Source organism: Oncorhynchus nerka, linkage group LG7, assembly GCF_034236695.1.
Source record: "Oncorhynchus nerka isolate Pitt River linkage group LG7, Oner_Uvic_2.0, whole genome shotgun sequence".
Classification (NCBI taxonomy): Eukaryota; Metazoa; Chordata; class Actinopteri; order Salmoniformes; family Salmonidae; genus Oncorhynchus; species Oncorhynchus nerka.
In genome coordinates, this window is record NC_088402.1 from 38,085,621 (window position 1) to 38,104,169 (window position 18,549).

At 41.9% G+C, this 18,549-nt stretch overlaps 1 protein-coding gene across 1 annotated transcript in view; it reads right to left on the reverse strand.

The window, feature by feature from the left end:
* LOC115131579 (protein MTSS 1-like) overlaps positions 1 to 15,788 on the reverse strand; it is a 63,273-nt gene extending 47,485 nt beyond the window's left edge. The window contains 3 exon segments of the mRNA XM_065020473.1: positions 6,488 to 6,561; positions 8,597 to 8,658; positions 15,319 to 15,788. Of these exon segments, the coding sequence (XP_064876545.1) occupies positions 6,488 to 6,561; positions 8,597 to 8,658; positions 15,319 to 15,390 (208 nt within the window). The 5' untranslated portion in view covers positions 15,391 to 15,788.
* Between the last annotated feature and the right edge of the window lie 2,761 nt (positions 15,789 to 18,549).

The following is an 18,549-nucleotide window of genomic DNA, read 5'->3' on the forward strand; positions in this document are numbered from 1 at the left end:
CATCCTGACATGACCCTCCAGCATGACAATGCCACCAGCCATACTGCTCATTCTGTGCGTGATTTCTTGCACGACAAGAATGTCAGTGTTCTACCATGGCCAGCGAAGAGCCCTGATCTCAATACCATTGAGCACATCTGGGACCTGTTGGATCGGAGGGTGAGGGCTAGGGCCATTCCCCCTAGAAATGTCCGGGAACTTGCAGGTGCCTTGGTGGAAGAGTGGGGTAACATCTCACAGCAAGACCTGGCAAATCTGGTGCAGTCTATGAGGAGGAGATGCACTGCAGTACTTAATGCAGCTGGTGGCCACACCAGATACTGACTGTTACTTTTGATTTTGACCCCCCTTTGTTCAGGGACACATTATTCCATTTCAGTTTGTCACATGTCTGTGGAACTTGTTCAGTTTATGTCTCAGTTGTTGAATCTTGTTATGTTCATACAAATATTTACACATGTTAAGTTTGCTGAAAATAAACGCACTTGACAGTGAGAGGACGTTTCTTTTTTTTGCTAAGTTTAGTATGTGATTTACCTGGTCAAAATTTGCACTGATATTTTCAAAAGGGCCTAAAAAAAACGAACAAAAACAAAGCACAAAGCTAAAACATGAGGTTGCCTCTACTTACATTTTACCTTTAGGTCTCCGGCATCCCCTTAGTAAGCCTTTGATATTATCGTAAACCCTTTGATTAACCCTTTGGAAAATAATTGGTTCTACCTTTGCACTAGCACAAATAATTCAACAAATCTACCCCTTTACAGTGAACATTTGCAATGGAAATCTCTTGAGATTATAACAATGCTTTGTCTTTCGCGATGCAGTGAATTTGATCTCTCTCTTTTGCAGAGATGAAATCATAAAAGCAGAAGCTGCCAAAGGAGTCCATCTGTACTGTTGACGACACCGAGGCCTTTCGTACTGACTGGCATGCCTGTCCTTCTGTCTGTGTGGGGACCACTCACTGTGCATCCTCCGGTGATCTGCCCACTTGCATGTCCTCCAGGGGACATAAACAAAAAGGCCTTGGCCGGCCACATCAAATCAGCTTATGGGCCGGTGTTGAAACTGTGGTCCACCAATTAATCTACATAATAACTACATATCATCTGTCTGAAGGTTTTATGTATGTTGTAGTACATTTTACAATCATCAATTAGGGCCTAGCATATGGTTTGATGTGGATATTCACATTTTCATATTCTCAGTAGGCCTTGTTTTTCAATTACCATTTTTGACGGTTGTCTCTAAACCTAAGGAGGTGGAACTCCATTCCCTTCAAATTTAACCACTGCATGTGACGTTGATGCAAGTCCTGCTGCAACAGTAATTTCTCCACTACATATCTTAGTGAATCATCAAACCTTTTCACCTCTCTCACTAAAATTCAAAAAAGTGGCAATAATGGATATTAACTGAAAATGATTTTATGTAGTTTCTTGTGATAGCCCTCTGTGACTTGAAAGAATATTTCTCAAAACTGTGATTCCTAAAATATGTGTCCCGAGATTTGGTCAAGTCTGTCAGATTTGTCTACAATCCTAAATGAATCAGGAATGAGCAGGGTCAACTATACCATAAAGACCCCTTATTCATGTCCTCATTACATGTAGTGCAACAAGACCACTCATGGTCTGTAAAGTTCTCTAGCTTTGATAGATTTAAACAAACAATTTTGAAATCACCGTGGTCACAATCCTAAACTGTCTGCCTGATAGAATATTAATTTTGGTTAAGATATGTTACTTTTAATTACGTTTTAGAGCCACAAAGCAATTCAACTGCTACTGTGTATACCACTTGAATGAAGAAGGAAACAGACATTTTTGTCTCCATAAAACATCAACTCTGTCAGATTTTTGTCTAACGTCAACTCCATCAGAGTGCTGAAAGATTTGATAAAATGGTTGTGTTTTTATTGGGGATTTTCAAATGAATAATTGGTGAATAATTTCCCATATTTTACAAATGTTTGTATTGCACTTTTATTTTTGGAGTAAAAAAATGTCTGTTTTCCATATCTGTTGTCAACTGATGGACTCAAAATATTGTAACCACTGTCCTGCAACATTTGCTTAAACAATTTGCTATGCTAGACCTAAGGGATAATGTTTGCTTTGTAAATGTTGTTTTATGTTCTAAATGTAACTAGCCCTGTAACATTTAGAGTGCTATAAAATAAAAATATGTTTGGAGATTTCTATTACTTATTTCAATCATCTCATTTTAGAATTAAACAATCAAGACCTTTAAACACTTGTTGGACCATTATGTTCAAAATGAAATGACTTTCATGGTGTCTGCCGGAGTTGACAAAAATCCAGTTAGTTGCGATTGATGAAAAATGTATAATAATTAGGAGGTTGTTCCTTTACATGGTGTGATAGACCAAAGTATAAGCTATCAAAATATATAATTTTACATTTTGTTAATACTAAGACTAATATTTGTGGGGGAAATGTTGAGATTGTTCCATCTTTCAAGGATCTCTAAGCTCTAAAACAGCAACATTTTCTCTCAGCCTCAGGGCAAAATGTGTAAAATAGCATGAAATAATCTATAATACTTCACAGTTTTTTCTCTGCCCCATGGGGGGCCTTCCTCGGACCTTGCAGGGAGCCATGCGAAACTGCGCTACGCCACTGTCTTTGTGCTGTCTTGGCCACTCCTAGTCTTTTTCACATGTATGAGCTGTCAAGGCAGCAGAAACAGATCTGGGACCAGGCTAGCCTTTTTACCTGCATGATCTAAACCTCTCAAAGGCAACACAGAATGGTTGCTGACATCTGGCGCGGCTGCTGCCACAACACCCCGAGCCTTTCAAGAAAGGAATCCTTCCTGGCAGTGGGGCGCCATGGCAACCACACCCACACAGTACATAGCAAATAGGTGGATATAGAAATAGAGCAGGCAGAATGACTGTGTCTCCAGATTTTCATATAAAGGCATTAGCAGTGCTGCGTCAGAGGAAGTAGGATAGATTTAGCTGTTGAATGCTTGTTGCATGCAAACTGAAATTTCAAATGTGAGTGTGCTAGAGTAGCAAACATGTGTTTAATACTTGCTTTTGGAAGTGATGACTGTTCTGTAACTTCTAGTTCTATGGTGCACTTAGCATTAGATTTGAGTGCCAAATGTCCATTAAATAACACAAAGGGCTTATTACATGATCTGGTGCAAGAAATCATCACCTTCACAAACATTGGTGTTCAGATCCATTGGAAATCGAAATCACATTTCCATCACACTGAAGGGCTCATCAACATAAACAAAGTCCTATGTCAGGTGTCATAACACACTTATGTCATACACTACACTTCATAATGGTCTACTTCTATTGCTTATGCTGCATCCCACTGCTGAGCAGCTAAGTACTCCTGCAGCATGGCTCCAGAGGTGGGACCAGCCCTCCTGATTTCCATACTTGTTGCCATGAGCACCGGTCTGGCTGTGACTAGCTGCTGTGTGGATGGACAGGACAGGAGCCAAGCAGATATGGCCACCCGCTCGTGACGGCCTCTTTGAGACGCAGATAGATATGAAAATGAGTTTGGGGCATAGCGTAGCTTACTAAAGGAGTCGTTCATCCTGGATTAAGGATAAAGGATAGAGGTGTGGACTTGAGTAGTGTGACTGTTTAAACTGGTAGTTTATAGACCATCTGGGCTGGGCACTGACAATTGTAGGCCTATCCTTTAGGAACCTTATAGTTACTCAAAGGCTGTGTGACTGCATAAGTGGATAATGGGTAACACGCATTGGAGCAAATGACCTTGTAAGACCCATAAGGCACAAACAAAGGGCACAAAGAAGACAAACATTAGTGGCCCTGTGTGTCCCATCAACAAAGCCCTGACTGGACGTTGTGTTGGGCCCTGACCGCGGTCACCACCCTGACCGTACGTGGTCATAATACGGCCTGTCTCACACCACACCCAGGCAGTCAGACCGAGTAATAAAAAAAGAAGGAGGGCAAGGCTCTGCTATTTTAGGTGTACTCCACTTTAGATTGAAAAATGTCCCTCCCTACACTCAGTCTATCTCCCCCGTCTAGGGACTCGCACACAAAGACAGCCAATGGTTAATCACGGTGCAGTGTGACGCATCTATGGAACCTGCCATAATGACGTTTTCATGTCTATGTGACAATGCCTGTTGACATGGAGCAAAGACAGACCTATCGCACAACAAAGACATCTGTAAACATACACATGCTGACTACACATTTGGACTACTCTGTGGCAGACAATCTCATCCCACTGGTTTTGCCTCGGGACCCAAATTGAACCAGGTTGTCTCAGTTGCGACCCAAAGTTCGCGTCGCGAAAAAGAATCGCCGAAATGCAATCTGGAAAACAATTCTTTATGCTATATTGGTATTATATGACAAGGGAACAACATCCCCACCTCTCATTGTCAATAATACAATTTTGCCCATATTCTTGACGAAGAACGTTAATAAACCACAAAGACCACAAAATCACCCAAAACACAGTGCTGCTAATACAATAGCTCTATTTTGAAATTGTTCAGAGATTAAATTATTTAAAAAACGTAAGTTACATTTCTACACACATCCTACCTAGTTTATGTCAATTCTTTACTCAGACAACCATGACATGTTCAAAACTTTTTTTTGAGCCACCAGTTCAGATTCTCTCTCCTAGGCAATACTACATAATAGATTTACAATAGCCTATTAAAAAATTGGTTTTGAAAGAAATCACATTGACAAACTGGATTGAGGTGCTCCGTGTAAGAAAATGCTTTATTCATTACTGCTGGCTATTTCCGCTGTGACTCCTCCCTGCGCTGGGTTGATATCCCCGTACACCTACACAGTTGAAAGGTATTGTCAGATGTTGACCTTTCATCCTCTGTGTTGAAAGGCCTTCAACTGTGGCTTTTGACTTGTGAGCGTCTAACTGACTGGCTGTGATAATACACAGTTAGAGGATATGAATACGTGGACATGTATTAATAGGGTTATGTAGCTTATGTAGGATTAAACTAAATCTATAGCAGCCAGAACCAATAAACATTATAGGACTGAATAAAGTGAGTGAGGTATTGAAAAGCGTGTATTTGGATCGGAAGGGATGAGATCATATTACAGAAGAATCAGAGGGGTTTTAATAATGAAATGATTTCTTTTACATATTGATACTAAAGGCCAATGCATTTCCTTTGTTATGGCCTAAAACTTTACTAATCGCTGCGGGTATGAGTCTGTCTACATGTTATTGAAACAGCCTGGACTCTTGACAGAGAAAGGAGGGAGAAAAAGGAGGAGAGGAGTGGAAAAGGAGGTCACCATTCACACTTCACTCTGTCCATTGTCGTGTATCCCACCTTACCACTTAAAGTGACAAAAGTCTCCAAAGGAGGAGTCCATTCTATTCAGGACATGCACTCTCTGTCGACTTCAACTGTAAACCCTCTCTTGAGGCGCTCAGTATCAACACATAAAAGTGGTCTCAAAACAAACCTGCACCTGAAGCGACGACAACCACAGTTCGCGGTCGTGTTTTTGTACCATCTTCTCGTGTTTACACTGGAAAAAGTTAAAGTGTTTGAGGGAACATGACAGTTCTAGGCACCAATTTAAAATGTGACACCCTTCACATTACATGACAATGCTCCACTGACCTACTGGCCCTTAAATTAGCTAAGTGATGAGTGACTGCCTGATTGTGGCTCGCTTTGTCACTGTGACAGTCAGTGATCATGACAGGGCTCTGTAGTGGGCAGACAGACCAACCCTGACCTAGCCACAAACCACCCCTTCCTGCATGTTACAACCACTCTGTCAACCACCTTATAACCACCAATACTGCTGATGGAAGCTTGACAGTTCAGGCTACTCCTTAAGAAGACATTCATAAAGCATTCGTAAGGCTGTCATAAATGTAATACGCTCACTATTACCACATAAAAGTGGGTATGGCCAAAATATTCACCACATCGTCAGTTAGGTAGTATCATGCCTTCAGAAATGACAAGGCAGCTCCAGTTATGTTGACATTTAGCTGTTTGTTGACATAGTGTATTAGGATACTCGGTATGTACACATCTGTTTCCAAGACCTGGATATACTGTACATGCATCCATCAATGATGTGGACACCTCAGGGTTCAAGTGTCTGCCAGCATGTCAGGTTAGAGGTTAAGAGGTTAATAGGAGGGTGAGTGAGCATGACTCTTAGTGGCTCTTTGAAGTCCAAATGAAAGGCCAAGTAGAGAGCTGGCTAAAGAGGGACATGGATCTTGTGATGTGGATCTTTGGAAATCATTCTAAATGATCAAGACAACCAGACTCATGTATAGAACATGAAAGACTACAACAGCAACACGGAGAAAACATGATTTCCTCTGGCAACACGTGTCCTTGGCATCACAACCAGACCCCACAATACCTCACTGCCATTCACCCTCCAAACCACACACACTTCATTGCCCCCCGGCTATGATGCACATCTGCTTACCTCTGCTGCCGGTTGCCAGATCAGCCACTTTCTGAAAGGCGTCCAGGAAGGTGGCTACCGCGACAACTGTCGTCCTGGAAGATGACATAGACACAGCTGGTCACCATTCTGATTGTTATTGACAGCAGAACATACCATATGTACAATATAGGCCAACAACCATACAACACTCATATTTACCACGGTTTGAATCACTTCACTAGTAGCCCCATATGCTCAGGGAAAGGGTTAGTAGGCTGGTCATGGTTGGGTCAGTGTTTCCCCTATAATTGTATAGGTGGGGTGGGTCCTTCCATCTAGCTCTGTTGCCCCCCCCCCCCCCCCCCATCCCCATATTTACACAATTTCAAACCCCCTTAGGTGGTAACCAAAAGCAACCACACTGCATGGGGGGACAAAAGTGTGGAGAAAGGGGTCACGATAGATTTAACCTAGATTATTGTTGGGGCCTTTTTACCTCTATGCTCTTGCATTTCTGTATTTTGAGATTATCATGCAGCCAGAGAAACAAATCCATTAGTAAATTGTCTGTTCCAGACCTTGAAATTGTATCAAGTAGAGACTGACCTTTGTTGACAAGAAACTAAGCTGAAATTGAATTCAGTAGGTAGGCAAGGTATCATCATCCAATTTGATGTCATAAATCATTTCAGGAAATGCAACTGAGCCACATGCTGCAGGATGGTACTCTTTTGTACAATGTGCAATCGAAAGGTTGCTTTTCTCTCATTCTTAATGAAGTAATGACTCATTTGAGCTCAGAAAAACACAAGGCTAAGTGGAGGCATGCATTCTTAGTTATTTAAAGCAGAGCACGGTAACCTAAAGAGTAGGCTTGTATATTCTACATTCAGATGAGGTACTTAAAAAATCATTTAGGTTTTATTTACACCCAATTAAAATTGTTGATGTTGTAGAAGGGTCCAGGCACTTGTTTTTGAGAAACTAAAAAGGACATATGTGGGTGTTTTTGGAGCATTTATTCATGTTTTTTCAGAACCCCCGTACTGCACAACGAGGATGAGGAAGTGAATCGCTAAAAAAAAGGGTCTGGACCCTTTTATAAGATGCCATTTAAAAAAGCTAAATTCTCCTTTAAAGCGATGTTAGGAAAACACCCAGACTAGATTGCACACAATTGGAACTGCAGAGGGTTTGGACATCTGCCCTTTGGCACACCGGAACTCACTTCCTTTCACATGCAGTTGGTGCACTGCTACTGTTTTAGATTGCAGAGGTGGGTGTCACGTAAGCACGTACATGCATGGTGCAGTACACAGATGCAAAGAAATGGCTTCACACAGAAGCTATTTTAGACACACCATTTTTGGGCTCCCGAGTGGCGCAGCGGTCTAAGGCACTGCATCTCAGTGCAAGAGGCGTCACTACAGTCACTGGTTCGAATCCAGGCTGTACACACCTGGCCGTGATTGGGAGTCCCACAATTGACGCAGCGTCGTCCGGGTTTGGCCAGGGTAGGCCGTCATTGTAAATAAGAATTTGTTCTTAACTGCCTTGCCTAGTTAAATAAAAAAATAAAAAAATAAAAGTGTACCATGTGGTTAAGAATATTCAACTAGAAAAATGCATGTACTGTTATTTTGCTCTACCTGTGGAGAGTAAATGGTAGGATTTCTCAGGAACACTTTTTTCCCACAACACCTCAGCGGGACGACGAAGTAGAGACGTTTTTCAGCGGGTTAACCCAGTGTAACCCTGGGTTGTAATAAAAGCTTCTGGCGCGCTGCGCTGATCTCGCGTGCCGAGATAATGACTTTATGATTTGATCATTAATCTAAGTTGATGAAAGGTTAATTTATTTTTTCTCTCGCATGACCTTCAGCTGTGACTGTGCACAACTGTAAGCCGGTGCCAAGCCCAATGATCCAGAAACACGCAGACAAGACCATGCCAGGGTGTGTGTGACAATCTTCTAGACAGATAACGAAGAACATTTGAAGAGGGATTAGGTTTTTTATGAGGAGGTTGAGTAAATGGAGGGTGTGTGTGCATGCGTGTGTGTATTCTGCTAAATGACTTAAATGTAAATGTAAATGTATTCGGAAAAATAGAGACACACAGTATGTGTGTGTTTGTTTGTTTGTTTACCTGAGCTGTGATTGTAGCTTCCCGGCCTTGCTGATGAAGTCATCCCACACTGGGTAACTGCTCTGAGGAGATAAAAGGAGAAAGTGTGAGGATGAAGTGTACACACACAAACATACTTATAATGCAACATGTCCGCAAGCTCATATCTGATCAAATCTCAGATAAAAGAGCAACAATGGGAGAGATCAATAAAGTGAATCCATAGACCCATACTGAGATTGTAGACCCCACTCTCACTCCATGTAAACAATAGCCCACATGCATATGATACAGTAAGGATCAAATTGGGTTCAATTGAAAGTCCCAGTACTGCATTGCGGTATCTCTGTTGAGAATGTAGGCTACCATGAGCAAAGTTGAACTACTGTAAACCGAAGAGTTCTAAAAAGTGGAATAGACTTCAAACATCATAAGAAGCCTTCAAGACGCTTCTCTTAGTTTTTCATCATCACAGAGGTTGACAGTAGGTTAGCCTGCCTGTTTAAAGACCTGTTGGCCTCCGGTTGAAGCACATAGTCCTCTCTTCCCAGGCCTCTAACATCTAAATGCAGGGCTGTGGTGGTTAAAGGCCAGAGCGGTCGCTAGCCAGCTATGGTCTGGGGGGCCATGTAGAAAACATCTCACCAGGGCAGTCTGGGTCTAGGTAAACAAGGCCTCACTACAGCTGGAAGGCTAGAGGCTGTGGAGGTCAACAGGTAACGAACGACCTCTATCTGGAAGTGACATGCTCGCTGAGTGGGCAAACACAAGTGTCTTCTTAGGTGTGTGTGTGTGCGTGCGCACGCACGTATGTGTGTCCATGACTGATGAAGAGATCTGCACAGGACGACAGGGGTTAAACCACTTAGGTGGGTTAATTCAATTCCAGCTCAATTTCCTCCAATCTTTGAGTAATATATGAACGTGGCATATTTTACATTCAAGATCAGCATTTCAATTCATTTTCTGAATTATTCAAATAACTGCCCCCAACCCTACTGTTTTAAACATAGAAAACACAGTAGGTAATGCTTACTATAGGCCTTTTTACTGTGATCGGACAGGATAGCAAACATGAGTTGATAATGGGGCCAAACAATCAGATTATGGGGCGGTGGGGTTAACCAGATAGAACACCGTCAGACTTGTCATTGTCAAGGTGATATTTCTTGAGTGATTGATTAGTGGCCGAGCCCAACCCCCCGGAGAGGAGTAATACGTGTGACGTGCGCCCCACTCGGGCCCCTTTTGTTCCTCCACAGCACTAGCCCTCCACTGTGGTTACCGTGACAACAGGACGGAGGCAATGACGCTGCACTTCAATCTCCCTGGCACCTGCCGACATCATTTACATCACCGGGCGAGGAATACCATGAAATACGCACTGCATGAATTCACCATGCCACCCACTTAATATGGCTTCTACAGTATGTGTTGATTTCCTACTGAGAGATCATTTTAGCATTGCATATGACATTTCAGATTCAATGCAAGGACTGTATAAACGCAGTGAATTTAAACGCATGAATCATGCAAACAAAAAGATCAGGCTTTGATTCAGGCACTTCTGATGCATGGTGCTCATCTCAGAAATGGGTAGAAAGAACATGGCTCCATATTCAACAAGACTTCTCATGGATCCATCAATTTATGGTCATAAACCCTAGAGCTCTGCTTTGTATCTCTTCTATCCATTTCCGTTCTATGGTTCATCTAGTAATCCCCCCCCCCCCAGTGAGAGGATTATTTTAGCCAGAGTGATTATGATGACCCGTCAAATACTGATTAATAAACCAAAGTAGGCCTTCATCCAATGCTTTCAATAGCATTACCTTCAACCTCGAGCCAACAGATTAATAATGTAATGGTGCTCAAACATGTATACACTGAATGGGTAATAGAGAATAAAACATTTTGAGCTGCTGCCCTCCGGAAGGAGATTAAGGGTCCCCACTGTTCAGTAAGAATAGGAGCAGGGCAAGTTTCATTCCATCAGGCTGCTGAACAGTGGGACATAGGACAGATGTTGACCCAATGCACAGTTGGACAGTATGCTGCAGAGACTTTGAATATGTGGAAATTTTTGTGTGTGACTTGTGTATTAACTTTCTAGTTTTCCATACTGCATGTACGTATTTGCAAGTGTATTTGTACGCTGACGTCCAAAAATAAATGTCCATGTAAATGGACAATAAAGTATATTGTATCGTATCATATCATATTATGGGCTGGTTTCCCAGACACGTTTTAAATCTAGTCCTAGACTAAAAATAGACTCTCCATTGAGTAGCGTATGTATTTTAGTCATGGAATAGGCTTAATTTGTGTCCAGAAACCAGCCCATGTTCATATAACTCACGAATAAAACATAAATGTCAACCTTTATAGAACTTTTATATTCTGACATTATTCAATTAGCACTGAATTCCATGATTTTTGTCATTCATACTGCAGTTTTTATACTCTGTTTAAAATACGCTTGGAGCTCAGAAAAAGCATGGGAAATTGGTTCCAGTTTACCAAATGAATGGTAATATGTCTGCTTACACAAAGAGATGTGTTAACAGTATCTAAATTATGTATTAACACTCACACACACACCAACCAGCACGCTGATTCAATTTAAGCACAAATATTGGCGAGCAAATATAGGCACACAGACAATCCCCACCCACACATGTAAACATGAGCCAGTAGACAAGAGTGTAATTCATGGTGCCCTTTGGAAAAGCCCTCCACCCACGAAAATGGTTTATTACACAGGTCCAGAGAAACATGTCTGAAATGGCTGTATAAGGCTATCATGAATGAACATACAGTGCATTAAGGAAAAGTATTCAGACACCTTGACTTTTTACACATTTTGTTACATATTCTTATTCTAAAATGGTTTCAATAGTTTTTTCCCCCCTCAATCTACACACAATACCCAATAAGGACAAAGCAAAAACAGTTTATTTTATTAGAGCAAATGTATAAAAAATGTCAAACTGAAATATCACATTTACATAAGTATTCAGACCCTTTACTCTGTACTTTGTTGAAGCACCTTCGGCAGTGATTACAGCCTTGAGTCATCTTGGGTATGACGCTACAAGCTTGGCACACCTGTATTTGGGGAGTATCTCCCATTCTTCTCTTCAGATCCTCTCAAGCTCTGTCAGGTTGGATGGGGAGCGTCGCTGCACACCTATTTTCAGGTCTATCCAGAGATGTTCGATCAGGTTTTTTTATTTTTTTTATTTCACCTTTATTTAACCAGATAGGCTAGTTGAGAACAAGTTCTCATTTGCAACTGCGACCTGGCCAAGATAAAGCGTAGCAATTCGACACATACAACAACACAGAGTTACACATGGAATAAACAAAACATACAGTCAATAATACAGTAGAACAAAAGAAAACAAAAAGTCTATATACAGTGAGTGCAAATGAGGTAAGCTAAGGAAATAAATAGGCCATGGTGGTGAAGTAATTACAATATAGCAATTAAACACTGGAATGGTAGATCGGCAGAAGGTGAATGTGCAGGTAGAGATACTGGGGTGCAAAGGAGCAAAATAAATAAATAAATACCAATATGGGGATGAGGTAGGTAGATAGATGGGCTGTTTACAGATGGGCTATGTACAGGTGCAGGGATCTGTAAGCTGCTCTGACAGCTGGTGCTTAAAGCTAGTGAGGGAGATGTGAGTCTCCAGCTTCAGAGATTTTTGCAGTTCGTTCCAGTCATGGGCAGCAGAGAACTGGAAGGAAAGACGACCAAAGGAGGAATTGGCTTTGGGGGTGACCAGTGAGATATACCTGCTGGAGCGCGTGCTACGAGTGGGTGCTGCTATGGTGACCAGTGAGCTGAGATAAGGCGGGGCTTTACCTAGCAGAGACTTGTAGATAACCTGTAGCCAGTGGGTTTGGCGACGAGTATGAAGCGAGGGCCAACCAACGAGAGCGTACAGGTCGCAATGGTGGGTAGTGTATGGGGCTTTGGTGACAAAACGGATGGCACTGTGATAGACTGCATCCAGTTTGTTGAGTAGAGTGTTGGAGGCTATTTTATAGATGACATCACCGAAGTCAAGGATCGGTAGGACGGTCAGTTTTACGAGGGTATGTTTGGCAGCATGAGTGAAGGATGCTTTGTTGCGATATAGGAAGCCGATTCTAGATTTAATTTTGGATTGGAGATGCTTAATGTGAGTCTGGAAGGAGAGTTTACAGTCTAACCAGACACCCAGGTATTTGTAGTTGTCCACGTATTCTAAGTCAAGGCCGTCCAAAGTAGTGATGCTGGACGGGCGAGCAGGTGCGGGCAGTGATTGACTGAATAGCATGCATTTAGTTTTACTTGCGTTTAAGAGCAGTTGGAGGCCATGGAAGGAGAGTTGTATGGCATTGAAGCTCGTCTGGAGGTTAAACACAGTGTCCAAGGAGGGGCCAGAAGTATACAGAATTGTGTCGTCTGCGTAGAGGTGGATCAGAGAATCACCAGCAGCAAGAGCAACATCATTGATGTATTCAGAAATACATTTGGTAAACTGGGTTCAAATCCGGGCTCTGGCTGGGCCACTCAAGAACATTTAGAGACTTGTCCCGAAGCAAATTCTGCGTCATCTTGGCTGTGTGCTTAGGGTCGTTGTCCTGTTGGAAGGTGAACCTCACCCCAGTCTGAGGTCCTGAGCGCTCTGGAGCAGGTTTTCATCAAGGCTCTCTCTCTAATTTTCTTTGTTCATCTTTGCCTCGATCCTGACTAGTCTCCCAGTCCCTGCAGCTAAAAAACATCCCCACAGCATGATGCTGCCACCACCATGCTTCACCGTAGGGATGGTGCCAGGTTTCCTACAGATGTGACGCTTGGCATTCAGGCCAAATAGTTACATCTGGGATTCATTCAGACTAGAGAATCTTGTTTCTCATGGTCTGAGAGTCCTTTAGGTCCTTTTTGGCAAACTCCAAGTGGTCTGTCATGTGCCTTTTACTGAGCTGTGGCTTCCGTCTGGCCAATCTACCATAAAGGCCTGATTGGTGGAGTGCTGCAGAGATGGTTGTCCTTCTGGAAGGTTCTCCCTTTTGCTCAGTTTTGCTGGGCGGCCATCTCTAGGAAGAGTCTTGGTGGTTCCAAACTTCTTAAATTTAAGAATGATGGAGGCCACTGTGTTCTTGGGGACCTTAAATGCTGCAGACATTTTTTGGTAACCTTCCACAGATCTGTGCTTCGACACAATCCTGTCTCGAAGCTCTACTGACAATTCCTTTGACCTCATGGCGTGGTCTTTGCTCTGACATGCACTGTCAACTGTGGGACCTTATATAGACAGGTGTGTGCCTTTACAAATCCTGTCCAATCAATTACAGTTACAACAGGTGGACTCCAATCAAGTTGTTGAAATATCTCAAGGATGATCAATTGAAACCGGATGCATCTGAGCTCAATTTCGAGTCTCATAGCAAAGGGTCTGAATACTTATGTAAATAAGGTATTTCTGTTTTGTATTTTTATATATCTGAAAAAAATTATAAAAACCTGTTTTTGCTTTGTCATTGTGGGTATTGTGTGTAGATTGATGAGGAAAAACATGACTTTAATCCATTTTAGAATAAGGTCTGAATACTTTCCGAATGCACTGTATTTCAGCCTAATGTTAGACAATTGAAAAACATTTGTTGTCATCAAAATCTACAAAAGTAGCCTATTTCTCAAATGGTTTGCCCTTAATTTCTCAGAAGTAATTTTTTGTTAAGCGGACTTGATTACATGGCTTTGCAAAAATGTCTCAAACCAGATCATGGACATCATGGTTTTCAGTTGGTTGGATTCCCAATCTAAAACTCTATTCTCCTACATCAAACATGTATCTACCACAAACCCAAATGGTGGCTCTCTGTTGTACTCAGCAAAACTTCACAGTTCACACCCTTTTGAAGTCATCTGCCACCATTTCCCCGCATTCCGTTATCAGAGGAACAGGTGGGAACAGGTGTGAATAGGCACTCTGCCACTTTGGGGCAAACTGGGGGCACAATCGCCAATCTGCTCATTCATTTATTTATTTTTATCACTGATTAATAGGCTAAGCATAGAAAATACAAATTGTCATGCTTCCTTCTGAGATGACATTGTGACACAAAATATTACGTATTTAATTTCTAACTGTTGAGTTTATGAGGAAGCTAAATAAAAGAGGTGCGTAGCCTAAAATGAGTTCCTGATCTCAACAGAGATACATATGTTCTTGCTTTCCCCAGAACAAGAGTCAAGGGGAAACAAACCTTCGTAGGACATGCATTTTCTGCTACTTGCTTGACGTGGATTAGAGCGTTCTATTCTAATCCATATCCTGGATCATTTAGCCGTTTATATGCACCCGCTCAATGTCAATGAATCAGAACACACCCACCATGCGGACGGACCTATATTCTATGCAGTCCCTCAGTGAGCGCAATTTAATAGCTAGCCTAAATGTACAATTAGCAAAGCATGCAGCCTAGGCTGTACACAATAATTTCCCAGACTGCCACTCTTTGAATTTATATGGTTATCTGCAACATCAAATGTAATTGCATGCCATTTATCTATCACAGTCAATGTCACACCGATTACAGTAGGTGTCAACATATAAGGGCACGTACTGCCATAACAACAAAACGTATTATTCTATAGAACATAAAATAAGACAAACAATAGCCTACGAAGCCTAAATAAATATTAAAATACACAAATAATGAATTAGTCCCCAAGGTGTTACCTTCATGTCGCCTATCACTGTTTGAAAAAGTCCTCCGAGTGCACTGCATTCTCTTTCAATGACAGTCTCCATTTTCAGCACTGTATGGACTGTTTATCTTGCCAAAACTGTAGTGAAAATGTGTTTTCTGTTCTCCAATACTGACTGAAAAAGAAACTCAATGGTAAAGTCTCTTTTAATGGCAAATATCCTTTCAAAGACTTGCTGCAGTATCCTTTATGCCGCACTCCCGAACGATGGAAAGCAAAACAGCGGTGAGATATAAACCCCACGTTAGTTTCCACACAGAGATAAATTCCATGTTTTTGCGTTTAAGACCATACTGAAAGAAGAATAAAAATATGAACTCATAGAGAAAACACCAGGTGTTGAAAACCGTGAGATAAAAACGAAAACAATTCGAGGATTATCACGGCATAGTCGAGGGTTCATGAAGTTTCTTGCCACAGCTGACATACGAATTGCAAGTGTTTTACCCATGCGCGTGAGCATGCGAAACTTGGGCGCGCGTCCGCGTCGCCCCTCCTTTTGAGGCTAGCAGTCTACTAGGCTACTGTACTTCCATGCATGGTCGTGAGTGGATCATAATAAAATACAAAGGGTGTGGAAAAAACTAAACAGTATATATGTTTTTATATCACATCTAATACAGTCAGTAATCCTTAGATGTCATGTGAGATTTAGATTTCACATGTCATAAACGCATAGTAGGCCTGTCTACATCAGGGATCATGAAATACAGTAGATTAAGTCGTGCGCCGATTTTTTCTTCAACGGATGTTCAGGTGCCAGAACATAATTACAAATAATTTGTAGACTGCAAATTGACCGCAATAAACACCGATAGATATAATATTTGACTAAAACATAATAATTTTAACCTTGCTTACATTTGTATAAAATCACATCAATTATATTTCTCTGTTATGCGTGGGAATACTTTGGAACAGATTTCCAAAATTAAAATCACTTGGAGCTGATTTGCTGGTGTTTTTACAGTCTTTTATGTCCAACAAAAACAGATATATACTGAACAAAAAATATAAACGCAACATGTAAAGTGTTGGTCCCAAAATTATCCATCCACCTGACAGGTGTGGCATATCAAGAAAGTGATTAAACAGCATGATCATTCATTACACAGTTGCACCTTGTGCTGGGGACAATAAAAGGCCATTCTATAATGTGCAGTTTTGTCACTCAACACAAAGTCACAGATGTCTCAAGTTTTGAGGGAGCCTGCATTTGGCATACTGACAGCAGGAATGTCCACAAGAGCCATTGCCAGAGAATGAAATGTTAATTTCTCTACCATAAGCCACCTCCAATATTGTTTTAGACAATTTGGCATTACGTCCAACCAGCAGACCACGTGCAACCACACCAGCCCACTTCTGGCTTCTTCAACTGCAGTATCATCTGAGACCAGCCACCTGGACAGCTGATGACACTGAGGAATACTTCTGTCTGTAATAAAGCCATTTGTGGGGAAAAACTCATTCTCATTGGCTGGGCCTGGCTCCGCAGTGGGTGGGTCTAGCTCCCAAGTGGGTGGGCCTACGCCCTCCTAGGCCCAACAATGGCTGCGCCCCTTCCAGTCATGTAAAATCCAAAGATTAGGGCCTAATTAATTGATTTCAATTGACTGATATCCTAATATGAACTGTAACTCAGTAAAATCTTTGAAATTGTTGCATGTTGCATTTATATTTTTGTTCAGTATTTATACAACCTTTTTTTGGGGGGGGGGGGAACTTTGGGGGAATCCTGGCCTACATCATGTCCAACAACTATGTGTATTGTGATTGAACCAGGGACAACTCTGTCAGACAGAGCCATAGACCTCTAGCTATAGTCATCAGCAGGCTAATTTGTCAAACTAGTAGGCTCATTTGAAATATGTGATCACTTATACTTGTAATCAGTGGCGGTTCTAGCTTGTATGGCTCCCTGGGCGAACTCCCCTTCAGCCCCACAAAAAAAGCACCATTCTGCACTAACTGTAATTTTTATTCAGACATTTGGAACAACACAAATAAGTAATCATAACATTTAAAATGATATAAATATAAATATATATGCAAAAATAAGACTAATAAATATTAAAAAGTGACAATAAAAAGGAGAATCGAATTATTACACTATTACCCCAATGCCGACAAAAATCACACAAATAAAACTAAATTGCACAAATCCTAAATCACACAAATAAAGAAATACAATAACACACTTATAAAGAAGAGAACCTGATTATTACACTATTGTACTTCAAACAAGAAATGTACAAACTAAATTGCACAACTAATTGCATTAGTACTGTAAAAAGTTAGAGGTGCGCTATTTGATAGATTCCCCCGCTCCCCCTAGCCCGGGCTTCCAGTGGGAAGACCTGAGGTCAACCTACCCCTACCTACAGGTTAGGAACAGGGAGAGAAGGGATAGCTACAGGTTAGGGACAGGGAGAGATGTGATAGCTACAGGTTAGGGACAGGGAGAGAAGGGATAGCTACAGGTTAGGAACAGGGAGAGAAGGAATAGCTACAGGTTAGGAACAGGGAGAGAAGGGATAGCTACAGGTTAGGGACAGGGAGAGAAGGGATAGCTACAGGTTAGGGACAGGGAGAGAAGGGATAGCTACAGGTTAGGGACAGGGAGAGAAGGGATAGCTACAGGATAGGAACAGGGAGAGAAGGGATAGCTACAGGTTAGGGACAGGGAGAGAAAGGATAGCTACAGGTTAGGGACAGGGAGAGAAGGGATAGCTACAGGTTAGGAACAGGGAGAGAAGGAATAGCTACAGGTTAGGAACAGGGAGAGAAGGGATAGCTACAGGTTAGGGACAGGGAGAGAAGGGATAGCTACAGGTTAGGGACAGGGAGAGAAGGGATAGCTACAGGTTAGGGACAGGGAGAGAAGGGATAGCTACATGTTAGGGACAAGGAGAGGAGGGATAGCTACAGGTTGGGAACAGGGACAGAAGGGATAGCTACATGTTAGGGACAAGGAGAGGAGGGATAGCTACAGGTTGGGAACAGGGAGAGAAGGGATAACTGCAAGTTAGGGACAAGGAGAGAAGGGATAGCTACAGCTTAGGGACAGGGATAGATGTGATAGCTACAGGTTAGGGACAAGGAGAGAAGGTATAGCTACAGGTTAGGGATAGAAGGGACAGTTACAGGTTAGGGACAAGGAGAGAAGGGATCGCTACAGGTTAGGGACAGGGATAGATGT